Source organism: Manacus vitellinus, unplaced genomic scaffold, assembly GCF_001715985.3.
Source record: "Manacus vitellinus isolate BGI_N305 unplaced genomic scaffold, ASM171598v3 scaffold_54_pilon, whole genome shotgun sequence".
Lineage (NCBI taxonomy): Eukaryota > Metazoa > Chordata > Aves > Passeriformes > Pipridae > Manacus > Manacus vitellinus.
Window position 1 is genome coordinate 2,547,166 of NW_021940645.1, and position 21,277 is coordinate 2,568,442.

General features: G+C 36.9%; 1 protein-coding gene across 3 annotated transcripts in view; it reads right to left on the reverse strand.

Annotated features, from left to right (window-relative positions):
• The window catches only part of PARG (poly(ADP-ribose) glycohydrolase), a 60,791-nt gene that overhangs the window by 9,495 nt on the left and 30,019 nt on the right, over positions 1-21,277 (reverse strand). For all 3 annotated transcript variants that reach the window (XM_029963172.1, XM_008929497.3, XM_018081585.2), the window contains exons 9-15: positions 21,017-21,174; positions 12,337-12,416; positions 9,877-9,937; positions 9,173-9,248; positions 6,623-6,770; positions 1,064-1,142; positions 199-307 (exon numbers count right to left, since the gene is read on the reverse strand). In XM_029963172.1, coding sequence (XP_029819032.1) covers positions 199-307; positions 1,064-1,142; positions 6,623-6,770; positions 9,173-9,248; positions 9,877-9,937; positions 12,337-12,416; positions 21,017-21,174 — 711 coding nt within the window. The remainder of the gene's footprint in view (positions 1-198; positions 308-1,063; positions 1,143-6,622; positions 6,771-9,172; positions 9,249-9,876; positions 9,938-12,336; positions 12,417-21,016; positions 21,175-21,277) is intronic.

Here is a 21,277-nt window from a genome sequence, read left to right on the forward strand (position 1 = left end):
TGAATGGTGTATCAAAGGACGAGAGTTCTTTTTCACCATCTTGTGTTTAACATCGGATAGCAAAACCCTGAAGTTCATCTTTTTTTTTATATGAGAAACAACTAAGCAAGAACTTCCTTAGCTGAAGACAATAATACAAAAATATTTGAAAAGGTACTATAAACATTAGACTGCAGGCTGATTTAAGAAGTTACTGGCCTTGTTGAGCTCTCTTCTAATTTTCTCCGGACCAAACTGATCAAGGAAACGTCTGAAGTGAAATGCATCTATAGCAACAATTTCAGTGTGGCGGCGTTGCCATTCATCCCTAGAATTGGAGGGGGAAGAAAAGTAGATGGCATTAGTTGTTTAATATTGGCCATATAACCAGAACTCAAAATGAGTAGTTCTCTGCAAAGCTTCTCTGTTACAAGCAGTTAAAAAGGTGAACTCGAAACAGGCAATGGAGTGCTCTCTCTCTGTGGGTTGGGAAGGAAAGCAGCAGCAGAAGTGAGACAGGTTGCACCATAAATTTGGGCACAAACGTGAAACAAACCCAATTACACAGCACTATTTATTAAGTACACCAGAACACTGCAAGGTCAGTGTCTCTCTGTCTTCCTCCTACATTTAAATGAGTATATTGTGTATGTTTCTCTACCAAATGAATAATATTTTGTATACACTATAACAACATTGTCAGAGAAATAAATTCAAGAGCTCAGAGCTTTCTACTCAGATTCATGATATTAAATCTTATTTTGCCACACATGAACTGCACTGTTGCACCTGAGGTATTATTGTCAAAATTCTTGTGACATTACAATCCATAGTATCTTAACAAAAATGTGGATTAAATACATACAACTATAAAAGATGTTGGTCTAAGAACCAACATATGGTCAGGTACCACTTGTTAGCATTAACATCTTATTATTAATATAACTTTCTTAACTTGTTTGCTCTACTGAAGAGAGCAGCATCAAGCAGTCAAATACTCTATCAAGGCAAATGCTAGGAAATACTTAAGAGCACCAAGGTATTAAATTTGTAACATTTATTTGTTCCTTCACTTAAACTTTACCTTGGGGTCTTATCTTCATGGCTTCTTGCCCACCGATAAGTTTCTGCATAGCCTGTATACTCACTGTACTGCTCAGTACCTGAAACAAATCATTTTCCATATTACTTATAAAATATGTACATATTTTTCTCACTTGGTGAAACTCTGATAGGAATCACTGCTTCTCCCAGTGAACATGCAGCTCCCAGAAGCAATGGAAAATAGAGAACAAGATCTTCTTGTGAAGCTCCTTTCCCACAGGTGAGGAGTAGCATCCACCACAGAACATGACAAGTGCAGATCTATGTCTGCTGCCCAGCATAATAGCAACAAGACAGTTTTCAACTTCACCACTCCCCTAGTTCAATAGCTTCCCAGTACACTGCCTGTCATCTTTAAAGTTTTACCAGCTAATATCTGGTTAACAAGAACTGTGATGGCATCTTGCCTTTCTTTTTTTTGTTTTTGAGGTTACTTACTACCTGTAAACACAATGGTAACAGTCACTGCCATTAAAAATGTGGCAGCCCCACTTCAACACAGTTTAGCAAACATCTGGGCCAACAGTTTAGGAAACATGAGAAGAAAAATATAAAGAAATTCAAATGTATTTGGTGAGCTATATGTTTATGCATTTTATTATTCTAATGAGTTTTATTTCTCTAACTAAATGAAATCCATACAGCTGAAGAAAACCCTGATGGTCAGAAACCAAACAGATTCCAACATGCCAGTGTTACCCAAGTTGTTGCCCTACAGGCTCTTGAGGGCAACTTTACACAACCATAAGTGGGGCTGTTAAAAGCTTTGCCTTATTGACCAATACATCTCTTCCCTTTTGTTTTGTTTTACATTGGTTCAGCATCATTTCTGCACTATGGTTCCTGGTAGGAATTGTCAGCTTTCACAGCAATTAATGGCACTGAATGGACTAAAGGCCACTGCTCTCAGCTGCAGTGCTCAGCACCACAAGCCACTTCTGTAAAACCACAAGGACCCAAGAAAACACGGTCTGGAACACACTTGGCTGCTCCTGAAAAGGTCCAACAGCGTATCTTGGCAAGCATGAAGGGCTGTAAGAAAGCAGCTTATTAAGGCCACCAGTAATTTCAGCTACTGTGCTCTGCTATACCAACTCCTTTTGAATGGTTTATCTCAAGACCAAGAAGGAGCACGTCTTAACTGAGAACAAGGATCATAACCTTTCTAAAGGGCTGCCTTTCACCTCATTTTGTAGAGCTTCAGGACCTTGCTTCAAAACCTGGGGATTGTACAAACACCTAAAAGAAATACTCCTTAAGTAATGCCACAGAAAAATCACAACTTTTCCCCCAGTTCTGAGCTCACACCAGCTGAATTTGGAAGGAGGGACTGAAAAAGATAACTTGTTTGGAGAATTTCAGTTCTAACAGGTATGATTTGGCACAAGTTATAAACAGTAAGAGTAAGAACAGAACTGTTGAGCAACCCCTTAAGTAATGACACCAGCTATGCCTATAAATAGAACAGGAAAAAAATAGATTTTAGAAAGAAGTGCAAGCTGACAGCACAAAACATCTGACTATTAAGACAAGAGTAGTGCCTAACTATTGTGTAGATCAGCAATACCCTGAGAATACAAATGTTTAAATTTAGTCTAGTTTTCCAATCTCTAAAATAAAAATACAATTAAAGTTGAACAATCAAAACCATAAAACTATTAACTTTAAACCTCACTGACAAGGGAATTTGAATGTTGGCCTTCAGTAGTCTCAAGCACAGGAAACAAGCTGTTAAAAACTGTTTAAAATTATGCATATCCTTCAAGACATTTTGCCCATTTATCCTTATTAATTTTAACTGCCAAGGCTTATCAGTGCTTCTTTAACTCCTCTGCCCTATTATCCACTCATTATTTATTTAGATTTGTCTAGATGATAAATCACACTGAGGGCACACAAACCCCACTCAAGGCTATTTTGAGAAGTTGCTATGCAAAATGAGTGGGATGGTAAAAGATTCCTCACCAAGAGTTCACTTCCTGATACCAAACCATCTCAAAACTGTGGATGACAGAGTATGCCCATGTATTCACACACATCCGTGCCCTCATACAAAGGACAACCACAAGTAGCTTCAATATTCAGAAATCAGCTTTCTAATTGAATTGCAGGCAATCAACCTTCAGCAAGACTCTTCCTGACATACATAAAATTCAGTTTTACTGATATGCTTGGAAAAAGTGTCCAAGCATACAGCAAGAAAAGACAGACAAGGGAAGTACGTGACTTTTCTGAGAGCTCTCTTTAGAGGACAATCCAACAAAACTTCCAACTTCAAGAAGGAAGCATTTCCTTTGGTGTCTAACGTGTGGAAAGAAAACACCAGGTTATCAAGATATTGTACCAGGATAGATTAAATGATAGTTAAAGTATTAAGCTGGCTTTTTCAATGTTCATTGTTTTCATTAATTTTTATGGAATTGCAGTGTCTGATGACAAAAGCACCAGGAAACAAACAAACAAGCAAACACACACACATTTATAAAAAAATCAATAGCAGAGAAACTCAAAGAAATCACACAAACTCTAAAGTCATGTTCCAGAAACCCAAAGTTAATGAAAATCAATGACTTTTCATAAGTGAAGCTCTGGAAATTTGTAAGGCAAAAATGATTATTCAACTGGCAGCACTTTTGCCTCTGAACTACTGGGATATAAACTTTTGTTTCTGGGAGAACAGAAGCAGTATGGGATAAGCTGGATAAGCTAATGTTTCTGTTGAATCTTTTTTCTTCCTATTAAAAAAAATAAAGGGGTAAAAAAAGGCAAACCACAAATAATGCATAATAGCAGAGTTCCATCAGAACTTTAAAAAAAAAAGCTACAAAACCTAAAAAAGCCTACCTAAAGTCAAAAGAATCTACATACAAGTGCCATTCAAAAACCTATACTTTGTGAAACTGGTAAAAGTTACAGCATTAGACAAAAAGTGAAACTGCCAAGTGCTGGTGTTTATGGGATCTCATCAACCTAGAAAGATTTGCACCTACGACTAACAATAAATAGACCTTTCTCAGACTCCACAGTCCAGCTTTATATTTGCATATGACTTGTACAGTATTATAGTGTTTCCAGGCATTGGGAAAAACTCCACTATAGTGTTCCTCTAGTATTTCTTATGAGCTAGAGATTTTACCTCTGGAGAGGCAGTTCTACTAGCACTGAATAAAAAGCAGATGTGAAAATTGCAAGAGTATAGTTTTGTAGTCACCAACATAAAGGCACATTAATGTCAAAAGTGAGGGGAAGGTCCTTCTCTCCCTTTCAGTCAGTTCTTCCAATCCTTATCTTGTACCTCCTTAAGTCTTCTGGCTCTCCTGACACTGGCATGATCAGCCTGCTAAATCCAGCTGAAAAACCATTTTCCCCTGAGTAAATTTTCAGCTGAACCAATTATCTGATCTCATCTGCTGCCTGGGTAATGTGGTCAGAAGCCTCTAAAAATGCATTGCTAAGATGTGGTCCAGACTGGCCATCTGCAGATTCAAAGCAAACATGGAACACAGCTTCATTGCTCTTAATGCTGCCTGAGTACATGTGAGCTCAAACAGGGGAAAAACAGAATGAAAAAAAAATCTGAATGAAAACCACTCACATTCATTCACAGCTCTGCCAGAAATGCAGCTGTGGGAACCTCTGGCACTGCTGTTGACATTTCTGTAGGTAGATGTCCATGCTGAAGAACTTGACTGTTTGCTTGACCAGTTCCATATTCATTACAGCAGTGATATTAACCAGATACTGTGCAATCACAACAAATTTAATTTATCTCCCAATTTCTTGGACTCCTCTGCAAATTTAAACTGCACAGTTATACCCATTAGGCCACTGAGTCAAGATGCATCACAAAGAACGTAATTTATCAAGAGGATTGTGACACAGGGGAGACCTGGCTAAGCACCAAGGTGGAAGAGCTCCAGGGATTAAATAAAAATGATGGAATGGATATTTCCATTAGTGAAGAACACCATATCACAAATACTAATCGCAAAACACTGTAAAGTACTCAAGAAAACTAAATGTTGCTGCAGTGAAAAAACGTCCTCACCTTTATTTGTCCATTTTTTTTTGCAGGGGAATGGAAGAAGGTCTTTCAAAACATTCATTTAGAGTTTTCCCCCATCAGTTATTACTCAGATTGATAGCTGTGCTCTATTTTTACCCCCCTCATCCAGAGAACTTCAGTGCTTTAATATGTTAATACAGTATCATATCCAAAATATACAAAAGAAGTTTGTGATAGCCAAGAATTTTTTTTCTGACTCATTTTTTTAAAAGGTAATCACAAAAGCCAATTTATCAAAAAGTTTTCACAGAAAAGGCATTAATTCTGGCAGGGTGGAAAAACAAAATAAAACACTGTCTTAAGAAGATTACCAAGTATAACATTGAAAACAAAAGATGTTCTGCCCAGTACAATCAATAACTCAGGAGAGAGTAAGCCTTGCAAGATTTAAGTTCAATTTTCTACTGTGTATGCCTGTAAGAGAAAGAAGTGCTATAGATGGACTTTTCCAAGAACTGTATTCTAAAACCTATACAAAGTCTTGATTTTTGAGACAGCTCAGGTACCTAAACACGATATTTTTACTATAGCAGACTGAAAAATATAAACATAATCTATTACAATATTTACCCACAGGATCTCTCTGATCGTATATTTTTTCTGTACAGCTATTCTTTAGAGTAAATAAAGTATTGTAGCATCATTTTATTTTTCAGTCATGAGAAATGCTCACTGTTCTCATGTATAGAACCCAGACACACACGGTGTGACCTGGGCCGCTCCAGTTTTTAACAGTGACATTTGGTCTTTTGATGCAAACTATTTTGATCCAGTGGATAATAAAACATTCCAAGTTCTATGACAGAGGTGGACAGAAAAAGGAAATCTCTTTCAGCAAAGCACTGGACATGCACAGCCCCTCCACAACATACTGGAGAAGCAGTTAAGTTTTTGATGCTGTAATTGCAAACTCACAAGCAACACAAATACATGTGTGTAACTTACAGGATCAAAATCCTTAAGAGACAGTTCCTGACTTTCTGCCCTTTTTTAATGGATGCTGATTTTTTCCTCTTCTGCTTCCTCCCCTTTTAGGTAACCAGAAGGTAGTTCCTCTTCTCAGTTTTCAATCCCACTGATCACACCAAATGTTACAAATTCCAGACAGGAACAAAAATTGCCCATCCTTTAACAGAAGCATTACCCACTGATAGTTGGGACCAGCTAATAGATGGTAATTGTGGCTGTCACCTATATTGTCAACAGCATTCTTTAGCTAGAGACACTCAGGACAAAAAAGTTCTGTCTGCTTGCTCTCACTTTTTATTCTTTTTGCCTGTTTCACAAAGCATCTATTGGAACATGGTCTTAAGGGGTGGGATAAAGTAGGAAGCTCTTTGTCACATGAGTATTGACTTTTTTTTCCTTTTTTTTTATCCCTAAAGCATTTAAACATACTAAACTTCAACCTGAAATATATTTTCTATATATAAAATCAGAATTAGATGTGAAACATTTTCTGCAAAGACTAACCTGTGATGATAAGACATTCATTGTGATCCAAGACTTCGGTGATGAGTCTTGATACAATCAGTTCTGGATTGATTAAAAACCGAATTTCTTCTTGTACTAGTCCTGCCCCAGTCACACCACCTCCAACAAAACGGTTTGCAAAATCAACCTAACAAAAACATATTCAGGGGGATTATGAGATAAGCAAATAGGGTAAAATCCTTTCATTTACCAAGGTAAATAAAGTCCTGTACAAATTCAATAATTCTGCTGAAATCTGCTGCTGAAATCTGCTGAAATCTCACTTAAAAATACAAGCAGAGGGACTGATTAACATGATCATGCCTTTCTCTTTTTTCCATTCCACTTCTCAGAAAACGTAGGACAAGTGAGACATTACACAGCAAAAACAACTCTGGCATCTCAAATACTCTGAATCCAGGTTTTGTGGGTTTTCCTTGAAGAGCACATATTTAGGAAGAAAACACATTTCAGTAAATGTGAAAGATGAAAACAGCAAATTAGAGCAGTCTTTTTGTTTTTTTAGGGATATTGAAAAATCATTAAGTTGTCCTTTAATAAGCATTCTGCCCCAGCTGTCCACACTGAAGAATTTTTAGATTAGCAGTGTCCCTGTAACAGTTCTATACCCATAAACCCCTTATGAATTCTCCTTGAAATGCACTAACAGAATCCCTTACAAATTCTCCTTGAAATGCACTTGAACAAGGCAAGTAATTTTGACTATTAAGGTTTCTACTTGAAACAGAGAAGCTCTGGACTATTTTTTTGCTGCAATAGTACACATTTTTGCAAATTACAGTTTCATATAAACAACAGTTTTACAAGGATTTTGTTTATTCAATAAAGTAATTACTATTTATGCCAATTAACTGCCCACAGAAATTTATTATTTTAAAAAGTCACTTCATCTTCCAAATGCTATTAGCTTCTTACTGGTTTTTACTTAGATAAGAGCACATATACAGGAGGAGAACAAAACTTGCTGGAGTGACTTGAACACTTGTGTAGATTACAAACTGATCAGGAGTTAGAGGCAAGCCTAAAGCACACCAAGAGCCAGACACTACTGCAGCAGGTGCTCCTTTAGTCTATCCTGGAAATACCAACACATTTCCAGTTGTTTGAGATTTACTGAACTTGACTACAACAAAAAAAGTTACATGTAAGCTACACAAATGTTCAGTGTGCCAAGGCCCCAGAAGCACTTTAACTGTGCTGAGTGACCCCTCAGCCTGTGTCACAAACAGCCCCCCTTGTCCTGGAGCTGGCCTGAGACACATCACGTGTGGGCCCAGCCCAGCCCTGTCCCTGCTGGTGCCTGGATGTCCCTGCTTGGATGTCTCGGATTGTCCTTGGTGCCCTGACTCATCACCTTTGGCTGATGGCCACCAGCAAGTCAGCAGGAACTGTTCTTGTCCCTGTCCCTGCCCTGCTTGTGCCAGCCAGCCAAGGCTGGGGGCACTGGGGACTCCTGCATTGTCCTGCCTGGGTCATCCTGCTCCCTCCTGGAGTGACTGCTCTTCATCTCAGCTGAAATATTTGGCTTGAAATAGCCAGGAGGAAGAAGATCACATCCTAGGCAATACTTACTTCTACAGAGTGCAACACTATAAAAATGGTTATTATTGAGCAGTTGCTGAGTTCTTAATAATTTCAACACTCATTTGAATGCTCAAGTTTCATAAAGTCATGAGACATTTTAAAGTCTGAGCAAAAAGCATTGGAGAAAAAAAGTCCTCCTATTCTTTGTACTCCTCTTCCTATGCAGTACTTGTTCCTGCTAAGAAAGTTCCAATTTTGTTTGTTTGTTTGTTTTGGGGGTTTTATTTGTTTGTAGTTTGGGGTTTTTTGCGTGATTTTTTTTTGGTTTGGTTTGGTTTTTTGTTGCTTTGTTGGTTTTTTTTGGTTTGGTTTTTTGTTGCTTTGTTGGTTTTTTTTGGTTTGGTTTGGTGTTTTGTTGCTTTGGTTTTTTTTTTTTTGGTAAAAGAACTCTAAAAGGCAGTCTATTTTTTTTTTAAGAAAAGCAGAAAGCAAACAAAAATATTGAAAACTCAAATATGTTCCTTCTTATAGATATGGAGAGGACATCCTCCTTATGAATTTCTTTTGCTGACTGCCTCCCAGACTGAAACAGTGGTGCTGGCAGCAGCAAGAAAGTCTCCTGAACTACTGACCTGGTCACTGTCTGGGGCACAAGAATAATTTTTTAAAAATAAACTGAAACCCTTGACAAGTCATCAAGATCACAGCCTGAATCTTTTATCCTGTCAATCTTCAGTCCTGGCTTGAACCAGAAGACCTGAAGCTGTCCAGGGCTTGTGATTTTCTGTCAGCCCTTTCTGTATCAGGTACATGTGCTACCTAGAGCTGGGGAACACTGACAGTGGAAGAGTGCCCATGGAATTAATTCTGATGTTTCTTTTACACTGCATAACATCTTGTCATTTAAGTCAATTGAGGGTAAACAAATAACTTTGTTAAGCTGGCAGACCATAAAAGTACAACAAAAACATGACATAAAGCCACATTAACTGTTGCATCACTTACCTGTAGCATACCTTGTCCATTGCTTTCGATGGTGCCTTCATAGGTGACATGCAGTCTAGAGAGTTTTTTCTGAGATCTACCATTGAGGAAAAATATTGTACAGAGAGGACAATTACAGAACCTCCACACAAAAGCATCCATTTTAAAACAAAACTCAGCCAAACCCAAACTTCTTAAACATAAGGTGGTTTAAAAAAACCAAAACCCCTGAAGGATTAAAGAAAATACGTTTGCCATTCAGAAACAATTTCTAAAGGTTTAACATAGTAAATTGTTCAGCTTCTTCACCTCTTTCACCATAAAGCCCCAAATTTGAAATTGGAGTTCTGTGTTTTTCTTGTCCCACATTAACTTGCTAACCAGCAAGAAAACTGCTACACTTGTGTTCGTGCTGGTTATCACCCATATTTGTTATATTTCCTGTCATTTCTTAAATCAAGTCATCTCTCTCTTTTTTCCCCACTCAAGCAACAGCACCAAAGACATGCTATGTTTTAAAACTTAAGACTTGTTGGCTTTATGGACAAATCAGGACACAAACTACTTGTGGCAGTTCACCCACTTCCCTCTCACTCCTTTCTGCAACAATCCATAGCAAATATTGTTTTCTGCAGTTCTTCCAGGCCTGAATGAATTGCACATGAATGAGATTCAGTTATCATGGATTTAAGACATTTCTTGCATTAACAGGATGTTTGACTTACCTCTCCCAGTCTGGAAATTCCTGGAGACACTGCCTTGTAAACGTCACCAATCCCGTAGGTTCTACAGGCAAACCAACCCCAAAGGAAAATGCATTAAGTAGGGGAGCTTTAGTCCTTAGATTATTTTAACTGGTAAGCTTTTAAAATTACAATCATCATTCTTAGCAGAAACCAAGAGCTTAACTTTCCCCAAGAGTTACTTTGAATCTTTCCCTGACAGCCTACGCTCAAATTAAAGACAAATAACATGAAGATCAAAGTATTTACTTCTCTTACAGCTTTGTAGTTTGAGTATTGTTCTTTTTCTTAAGCGATTTTCCCTTTAACAGTAAACACTACTATAAAGACTCAGTAATTGAAGTCAAATGTGCTGCCACTTAGAAAAAAGGAAACTGTACAGTTTGAAAGCAGCTACTGTTCAGTACCACCAGGCAAACCACAGAGTGAGTACTATGGATGGCTGAAGCAGCAGCTCATATTTCCAAGAAAGTCCTACTATGTCAATAAAGATGCAGTGTTAGTGGATTCCAAACCAAGCAGTTTTCAGCCCTGCCAAGATGCTAGTGAAATTCACTGTATTCCAACTGAGAAGAGACTCCTGCCCTCGAGAGAAAAAGAGGTGTTGCTCTCTGCAGGAAGGATGCAGTACCATCTTTTTTCCTTATGTTACTCAAAAAAGTTCAGTTTTGCAACAGAAAGGAAATATCAGCCTTTTATTAGGTGATGCCATCCTAAAAAAAACTTCATTTGAGAGTCATTTCTTTGCTGGAACAAGTCTACTGCACTGGCTTGTGAAAACATTCAAAACAGTATGTAAAGCACAAACTCATCCTTCTAAAAGCCTTAAACTGTCCTATGCTTTTCTTTGCAATTTATAGGGGTTTAGGGGAAAAAAAGGGTTACTTGCTCTTAAGAAAAGTGCACAGCATTCAGTAATCAAGTGATTTTCCAGATGGGAACCCTTGGTATCAGTTGCAGTATTATACAAACTAAGCATTCAACTTTTAAGTGCAAAGTCTTCAGTCTCCATTGTGTTCTTTTACACAGAATTCAATTACTATTAACAGTAAAAAGAGTTGCAAAATTATTACAGTAATTTAGAGAGTTATTCAGTCTTAGGAATTCCTGAGTTATTCAGTCTTAGGAATTCCTGAGACAAAAAAAAAGAATAAAAAATTTTTAATTCAAGAAAAGAGCATTCGAGAATCTCATTAAATATTATTTAAAGTTATAATCTTAGGGAATCTAATATGGTAGGTTCATAAAGCATGTTCCCAACAAATTTCATATGCACAGTGGGTCAGGGACAGCTGCCTAAATTTAGGATTTGGTTTGCATGAAAACTTTATAACTCAAGTATTAAAAAAAGCTAGTACACTGTATCTCTTCTCAGTCCCACACATAAATCATAATTTACTTTTTACCTCAGAAATTTAGTTCTCTTGACAGTGTTGAAAGTCTGACAGCTGAAACAGGCTATAGCTGCATTTAGTTTGTGGTGAATTAAAATGATGAACTGAAGATGGACTGAACCAAGGGCTTCTTATATTTAATAGTTTAAAGCTGTCTTTTCTTTTAAAACATTCTGAGAAAATATGAACCTAATAGGGAAATGCTGACATGTAAAAAAATGTAAATATGGTTCTTTAAAAAAGACTATAGTAAGGATATTGCTGCAGATGTGATGTATGCTACTGCAGTAAAATCTCTTTCTCCCCAAAAATGCAATATATAAGGTATGATACAGTTATCACAAAAATAAATCTATTTGTGAAAGTTTGTGCAGATGTTCAATTCATGGTAATAACAGAAGATCTGACTGTGCACTAATTTCTCAAAGAGTTGGAGATATCTCATGTCTTGCTATCACTTTTTTATTTGAACTGGGCAAACTTCACAACAGCTTTGCTTTGGGACAATAGAAGGGAAATACCTGAAATATCAACACAAGTAGGGGAAAATCCCTCAAACTACAAACATTCCAGTCAAAGAATTGAGTACTGCAGGAAACTTGAAACCTGACTCCAAATCTTAAGTCTGTGATTTTAATGACTGTATATGGTGCCAAGTTCCCCCTACATTCTCACTGTGATGCTGGGCATATATTCCAGACATTATACACATATTTATGTCTACACATATACACAATGATATACACACGTACTTTTATATATATATATCTACAAGGGGGTGAAAATATATATCTGGATTTTACACACCCTCCATATACACACACACATATATTTATCAGAAAAAAGAAAACAGAAGAAGCCCTGTGCAAGAATTTGCTTGCATGCATCATATAGATGGTAATCATATGTATATGAATATCAGTGTACTTTGCAAGCTGGCTTTTTTTAGACACTTCCATCATAATGCTGCATAGCCATTTCTAAATTTAATGGGATTAAATTTGACATGCATCTGCTTTGTAGTTCAAAAAAAGAATAAAGGATATACTTTTTTCTGTGACTCTTCTAAAATAGCAGAAAAGGGTCTTAAGCTTCTCAGGCTTTCTTGGTGACCTTCCTTCAAACAATCTGAAAAACAAGAAATAAAAGCAATCAACTAGATTTCAGGGATATAGCGCATAGTAATTAATGCTACTTACTAACTGCAATTTGATTTTTTATAACTATCATGCACATATTACATTAGCCTTGCATTTAAGTACTGTACTGTAGAAAGAACTCTCTAGACAGCCCTTTAGGAGTAACAAGTTTGTTGACTTGCTACGTTTCTGATGAAGATCCAAGTGAATATAAAAAAATGTCATTTCAATATCAACATTCAGGAAAGCTACTAGTTTTATTTGCAACAGATCCAAAGGTTAACAGGCTTGGATTAAGTGACCAAGGGGTGAAAACATGTATGTTGAGTACTCCAAAAAACAAATGTCTTACACAGAACAATTAATGCAACCGTGTTGCTTTCAAGAGCTGCACTGCACCAGCAGTGCTTCTAAAGGAAAGAACCTTCCCCCAGAAGAAATGGCTCCATCCTCTGGGCTTTAATGGCATTCTAACATTCATTTGTAAAAAACCAAAGCATTAAAAAGAACTATCCTATTTTTAGCCCCTAAGTGAATGTATGCTTTTAAGGTTAGCTGAAATACTTTCACTGCATCATCTGTCTTCCAGCAACTTGAAAACGCATTACTTAATTTCATTTCCAACAGAGTGACAAGGCATTGTGATTGGCAACACATAATGGAATTTATCTGGAAGGGAGAATGGCAGTGACTTCAGAAATAATCCCCTTTGAATAGGAAGTTCACTAAAAGATGCCTGATCCACTGAAAGCCCTGAGGATGTAAGATTCCCCCCTCAATAAACAGTCTTAAGTAAAGGAATGACACAACATTATTCATTTGTTTCCATGTACTGGAATGACAGCCTGCCTTCAAAACCAGAGTTCTGTCAGATGAATTCAGCTTTCAGCAGTGAAGTGAACTAGATTTTTTCAGTATTTGAAAATTCTTATGAGGTATGCAGGCTGAACAGATCAATTTAATCCAAAATCTGTATTAAGTCACAGAAGCTAATTTTATTAACTTGTTATTCTTTGAATAGTGACTCAGGACTTTAAGAAGGCAAACTCCAGACTCATACAGTCTATTCCAAAATGGGCCAATATATAAGTTCTATCAAGGGTTTGTGCCTGCACAGCTAATAGGGGTTCATAAAAGGAGCTAATGTGTGCGTGTCTGGAGGTCTTACCTAAATGCCTAAATTAATTCTGACCTTTTATCTTCAAGTCTTATTTGTTATGAAGCCTTTAAACTGGTTAATTTATTTATTAGCCTGATCATGCCTTTACTAGTTTTTTTTTGCCTCTTTACAGCAAATTGACATCTTGCTTAAGTTGTAAGCTCTCAGGAGAGAGTTCTTCATGTCACAAAGGTGATTGATGATTCTGTATAACAAGCAAATTGGGCAGAAGTGGTGCAGAACTTGAAAAACTATGTCTGAAATAAGTCAGATCAAGCCAAAACCAGTCATATTTGTGAATGCAACAGCAAATGCAAGTGATTTTTACATGATTTGAAAATGGCCCAGTCCCACCCCATTAATTTAACTCAGGACATAACACGACAGAGTTATGGATGTTTTAACCTTGAACCTTATTTCTGAAATGATCAATTAGGCAACATTATGGGAAATTTTATTTTTGAAGCAAATATTTTAAAGACTAAAGCTATATCAAGGCATCACTAGATATTAAATAAAATTCTTCCTCCAGCACAGATCCTACTAAAAAAACACCCAAAAATCTAAGTGCAAACCACATAATTTCCTGACAGAAACACCCAGGGCCAAAACCCATTAATTCCAATTAAAGAACTCATCCAAATGAAGTGCACTGTAAATCAAATGCAAAGCACTTCAAGCTCACTTTCAGGTGAAGCAATTGAAATATTACTGGCAATTGCATAGGTAAGCTGTTTTGCTTTGTACAGGATGTTCCCACTGCCATGCAGCAAACTTAAATTTAGCAGGTACTGGAGCTAAGAAAGCTTCCAGGGCTGCCCACCAAACATAGCTGTAAATTCATCTCTGGCTCTCCAGCTTCCAGGCCACGGTAGTGGCAATGTTAATCACACAGAAGACCTCTAGAGAGATACACTTAAGTATTCAAGCAATCAAGTCAGATATTTTAAAACATAAGTAGATGTGTGAACAATGTCATAAACACAAAGTAGATTGTTAAAGTCATTGTGGCTAAATGAAAACTCTTTCCTAGCAAATATTCAGACACTTAATTGACTTAATTGTACTGAAGAGAAATCCTATATATGAGAAATAAAATATTAAAAATAATAAGAACTGATACTGGGAAAATTTAAAACAACTGTCAGCAAACCTATAGTAAAGTTACAAGGCAATAGTTTATGTAATTTTAATAATTATTACAAAAAACATGTGCATTTGTTTTGCATTAGTGTTTTCCTAAAAAAAAAATTAGTGGAAAAAAAAGCATTTGAAAATCAATAATTTTGGTTTTTGCAGTCTAAACTGCAAACTCACAATTCTATTTTCAACCAGCATTTCCACCTTCTAAAGCTGGAGCCAAAAGCTCTAAAGAACCTGCTCTTAACTCCTTCCAGTGATGAGGCAAGTGGAAAATCTGCAAGGAACTTCAAAGGCTGCACTGCCAATGATGCAACAGGAGCGTGATTTAAGAATAGTAAGAGCAGTATGGATTATAATCTAAAGAATACCTCCCATTCATAAATCCATGGCATTTCATAGCAGTTGTTTGCAGAAGTGTGGATACACAATTTTGTGTTGTGATCCCCACAATTAACTACGTGCTTTTTCCTTGACTCCCCCACAGGCACTAAAAAGTGCCTTTTTCTTTATTACTATAGTTGAAGATACACTTGTGTTGTTTCTTATATTTTAGTGTGATCTCACTAAAGATAACATCTCAGCAAGTATAAAACATTTTACTAAAACATCATTTTTCTCCTACAAATAAAAGTGAAAGAAGGGCTTAAAAATAAGTACTATGGATAGCCAAATTTCACCCAGTGAAGGGATAGAGCAGTTGGAAGGATGGAAAGTTAAGGCAGAAACAAAAATACTGAACAATTTCCTTCGACCTCAACAACAGTGCTAATCACTAAACAGAGCTTTAGCCTAAGGTATAGAATGATAAAACACTTGGAAAAGAGAATAAACCAAGTATCTTGCTTTTTCCACCTTGCTGCATTTAAGCCTATGGTTATCTGACATATACATACATGTAGGAGTGGAAATAGTGTGTTTATGTATGTTACTGTCAACTTGTATTGCTCTCCATATGATTGAGGGCTATTTTGATTAAATGGCTGAGCATCCTCAATTGCCAGCAACCTTAATGGGAACCACTGAAATTTCATACTGATACACAGCACCCTGAAGGAAAAACCAATATAGTGCTGAATGGCCCAATAAGCACATCATTTAGGATTGCATCAGTTACACCAGGGAGCACAGCTCTTCTGTCCTTCTCCTGCAATTCCCAACCCATTGGCACAGTTAAAAAAAAGTGGAGTTCCAGGAATAGAAGAGAAACATAGAACTTCTTCTTTTTCAAAACCAGTATCATACTTGTCATGAAATACTTTGTAAGCTTTGGTTTCCAATACTAAGCATAGTTTATCAAAGCACTTTGTTTCACTTTGTTTTACCCTGGGGATCTAAAACCAGAGATGTCCAACAGCATGGTACAACTAAGTTCTGGACTAAATTATTATATTTACTAAGCTAACAAAACTCTTCAGATTAAGTACTGTTTTAATCACTACAGCAAAGTAATTATGCCAGACTTGTTATAAACAGTGTCCTTTTGAAGTTGTCTATTTAAAGAGGATTTCCACATTTACCAAACATAAATGTTGATTTAAATTTTTTTTCATAAAATTATACTCAAAGTATTCCACCCATGGCTAATGAGAACATAACCCAAGGCAGGCGTAACAGAATGAGTTTTGTAGGATCAGTGTCTGTAAACCCAGAAAATCTAGAAACACCTTTCAGAGAAGCAATGCATCTCAGTCATCTCTCAGAGTCACTAAATAATTTATTCCCCAGAGAATATTCATTAGTGTTCTGTAATTGATGTTGTTTATGGAGAGACAATTGCATTACTGGTAAATTAGATTTCAATTCTCCTGCATAAATGTACTATACAGTTTCTCATTTCCTTTCATGTATTATATATTCCATAAAAGATATATATCTTAACTAGTGTGTTTTTCCCGTCATTTCCAACCACTTGAAGTTACTTTAAAGGTTTGTTTCATAAACATGGAGAAATTCAGTCCTAGTGGAATACTGGTGGTTTCAGGCCAGGTCATCCACTAATATATGTGCCAAAAACTCAACTATGGGAGTTTTTTGAATAAGGAGAACAGATGAGTTATTCTAACTTGACACAACAACTAAGAACGGACCTGTAGCAGGTCAAAGGCCCAGCAGAAGCAAAGCAGGTCCTTGACAAACCTCTGTCCTTTCCAGAACACTGACCCAAGATCGCAGACATTCTTCCTTGTATTTTGCTTTCACGTATAACCAAACCAGATAGTTTCCTAAATTATCAAATTCTACAGTGTCTTAACACAGGTCTGAGAACTTGGTTAACAGTGGGAAAGAAAAATGTCCAAGAGCAGTCTTGTCTAACAGTGGATGGTATCCATTTCAGCATCTTATAAAAAATAAATGCAAGAAAGTATGGTTTGACCTCAGTATATTTCAAGAGGAATATATTTTTCATGGAAGTCCTAATTAAACCACAAACTATTCACCAAAGAAGGTTAATTATAACTATCACCACAAGAAACTACTTTAAACTCTGCAACTAACATCATAAATGTAGAGAGTCAATGCAATGCAGGTTCCACATTCAACTAGGATGCAACTTCCATGAAACACTCATTAATAAGATATATAAAACTGTAAATTCAATTATTTCTTTCTTTTGTGATGGGTTATTTTTACATAAAGCTGCCCAATCTCTTGCCATCAAATACATTAAGTAGTGTTTTCAAAAAGAAAAACGGAACACTCTAAGTTTAGCTTGATATTTTGAAGCAGTACATTATGCTACTTAGTATGATCCAATGTTTGGCCACTGAATGGATGCCATTCTATCTACTAGAATTCATAAATATTAAAGCTCTTAAACTACCAATTCCATTTTAATCAACTATATTTCAAATGAATTATGTTATTAATGACTTAAGAATCATAATAGGCCCAACCTTGCCAAGTATAAAAGGGAAGAATTCAATTAAATTACTGAGCATTTAATTATACACAGGTGATTTTCAGTCTGTAGCAAGATGAATAATCAAAATAGACAGACAGTGTCACAACATACTATTAAACTGAGTGCTTCATTGGCAAAAGAGGAATGGCCACCTTTTTTTCCTCCTCTCATTTGGCAAGGCTAACAGGCAGGAGAGGAGAGGTAAAGCACAGGTGATGTATGTTAATACTAACACACAGAACAGCCCTCCTTCCAAACAGCTGCACTTATGTCTCTGTGAGTAAATTTTCAATATCTTGCACTAAGTGTCTGCTGTTTTGTCAAACAGATTCGTACCTTGAGGGGAGGAGGGGTGGAACTTACACTATGGTGGTTAATACCACATAAAAACCTAGAGCAGGGAGAAGACTAGGAGGAAAGAGGGAACATAATGGCATTTAAATGTAAAAACCATAACTATTTCATAGTTTATAAAAAGGCACTAATGTTGAAGTCTGCAAAAAGACTGCTGTGTAAAACCAAAAACACAAGAAAACTTACACAGTTGTGTTACTAACTTTAAAGTCAAGAATTTCAGTATTTCAGTCTCAAGGAGTAGAGGGGAGGGGTGGAAGCCTTTTGTATTAATGTGGACAGGACATGGAGAGTGGAATCAAGGAACACCACCTTTGCTAAAGAAAAAAAAAACCTCAAATGCATCCACTCAGTAATGTTGCTTTGTTAGGGAACCACAGCAGAATATTTTTTGGTACCCAAAGAACAAAGTCATTCATTCACAGCCATGTAGCAGATGAATTATGCTGAGGAAAGAACTAAGTCTGGAAAAAGCTGCAGACCATAATACTATGGGGACAAAAGGTTGCTGTGTGAACAATCTGTTATGCCCATCACTAAGCACAGAGAGCAGAGCAGCAGCCTCCAAAGCCTTTACATCAAAACATTGTTATGAACAGGAAAAAAAGAAGTCACAAGCATTTTAATTTCAGTCACTGCCTATTGCCTTTAGAGTATATCCAGCTTCACAAAAGACTTTTTTTTAAAAGCTGAAAATACACAATGCAGTGAATCAAACCTTGTCATCACTGCAAGCCTGAAACAACAGTTGAAAACATGACATTTTACTCTGTCCTTGCTACTAAAGAACTTACTTTGAAGGGTGAGAAAATACAGGGTTGGCAGGAGGAAAAAAGAAATTGGATACTTCTCCCTCATTTCAGATTTTAACTAAGGTTATATACAGTAACAGAAAACTATACAGTCTTGTAGTACTCTCTCCACTACTCTTCAATATCCTTTTGCTTTTATCCTGCCAGTCCCCCTCTTATTTTACCCACTGCCCATCATACCTTTTATTCTACTTCACTGATCTGTTTATTATCAAATGCAAAGTACAGAGGGTACAGGGGTGTGGATTTGCTGCAACAAACGGTTAAGTAAAGTAAAGGACTGGAAAAGGAAACTGTACTTATATAATAAATGCATAAATTGGCAAACACTGAGGAAGAGCCACTTTTAATCCTCAAGAACCAGAGGACATCAGCTTCCCTTCTTTTCTCCAGTTTGGCAACAATATTCTTGCTCTTGCACAAATAAAAATGGCTTTCTATCCCATGTGACTAGAAGCTGAGCATTACTTCATCCATAAGGCAAGAGGAAAGCCTGAAGGTTGTCTGCTGTATTCCCCCTCTGAACAACATTGTTGGAACTTACTGTCAGTGGGAGCATCAGGAAGCCAAGTCAGAAAACAATGAAGGACTGACTGGAATAGGGTAGAAAATTCTGAATGGTTAATACTTTATACTGGTCATTCTTTAAGTCTGTGGCAGGAAATTATTTACCTAATAATTTGCCAAGGCTTTTTTATTTAAAAGTAGCTTTTGACATTACACCCCAAGTATTTCACTGTACCACTGTGACTTTACATTGCTCTGAAATGTTCATAGAGGAGAATATGAATTTACTCCAGTTATTTAACAGTGTTTTATTCTGTAGTTGGTAAGAAATTATCCAACTTAAATTTAAACACTTGGTTTATAGAATGTTTAAGTTACAACAAAAATGGAAGCTTAAAGTCCTTTAAAAATACCATAAAGTACAGCTAGAAGTGTGTGGTCAAACAGAACTCCTTCCAGACCTTTTCTGTCCTCTTTCACTGCTCTGAACATCAATATTTTTTAATGCATCATTTACTTGTTCTTGTGAACTACTGGTAGAAAAACACGCTGAATTGAATGGCATATTAATGCCCACCCACACTTCTCTTCTGTAACCCACTGCACTCTAGGAATAAACACCAAGACAGTGCCCCTGGTCTCCCTTCTGAAATACACAATTTACATAAACCTGTGCAAGCCCTTGAAGGCAGCAAGCACCAAAGCCATTATTAGTTCATCAGCATGCCTGACAATTTATTGCAGGAAGTTCTAGTGTAATACAGCTCTCATGATACACACACCCAAGTGTCCTGGATCACAGGGAACACTGGTTTTGTATCTCATCTCAGTTGTCAGAGCACAGACACCACATATGTTAACAGCAAGGAATAAGAAAAGCTCTAGATCATTATCTATCCAAGCTCCAGACTAATAACCTCAAGGTGGACCTATGCAGATTTCTATGGAAGTGCCAAGAAACAAACCCTCATTTCTAATCTACAATTCCACAAGAACCATAATATTCTGCTGCAGAAAATGTCTCCATCCTCTTCCCTCATTTAAAAGTGGTATAAGGATATTTAAATTATAACAAAGATGTGAAGAAAAATTTCTAATCAAATCTGTTTGCAAGCTAGCACTGAGGAAAAATGAATAAACCTTTGCTTAGAAATCAGAGTATCTTTAGGTAAATTCTTATTGTGGTCTTAAAATCTCTTGCAGCAAAAAGGACAGGTTAACATGCAGCTCTACAACTGCCTTAAAATGATTATATGGATGAAGAACGAAGTCCTATTGATCAGACTTAATGTGCTGATCACCCCTGAAGATGACACAGAGGCAACAGAAATGTGGCTGGGGAAACACTGATCTTTAATTTAAATATATAGAACACTTCAAGCTCAACTAAAATATACCATTTGCAGATGACTGGCTTATGAGGAGTTAGGATATTTTATCAATCTAATTAATGCCAGAGCACGAGTGTGTCTGTGCACGTTCACGCAGGGGGAAAAAAAAAATTTGGAATATTAATCATATGCTCCTCTGCACAGGATCCTTTATTGCAGCATTGCACAGTTTTCTTGTCCCTTAGAGGACAGGAAAAAACCATACAGCAAACTACTGAAATCAGCAACAGAAACATGAAAGAAACCAGTGTCTCTCCCAAATGACACCAGCAATATTTTCCTGGGAGGGTTATCAGCTTCATTTACTCCAGAGTGCCATACCTGTTGAAGTTAATGTCTGGATAACTGGAATACTCAGACTTCATCTTTGCATTGCGACGTGGAAAAGTACAGAAGAAAGCATTGGCCAGAAAGCTGGCGATCTGCTCCTGTGACATGGTGATGGAGTGATTCATCTTCTGTTTCAGTAGAGGTATTGGCTACCAACAAAAGAAGTGAGGGGGAAGGAGGGGCAGGGAGGGAAGGAGAGAGAAAAATAATTAGCTTACCCTTTTTGAAAGAAAAAACAGGAGCACAAAATTA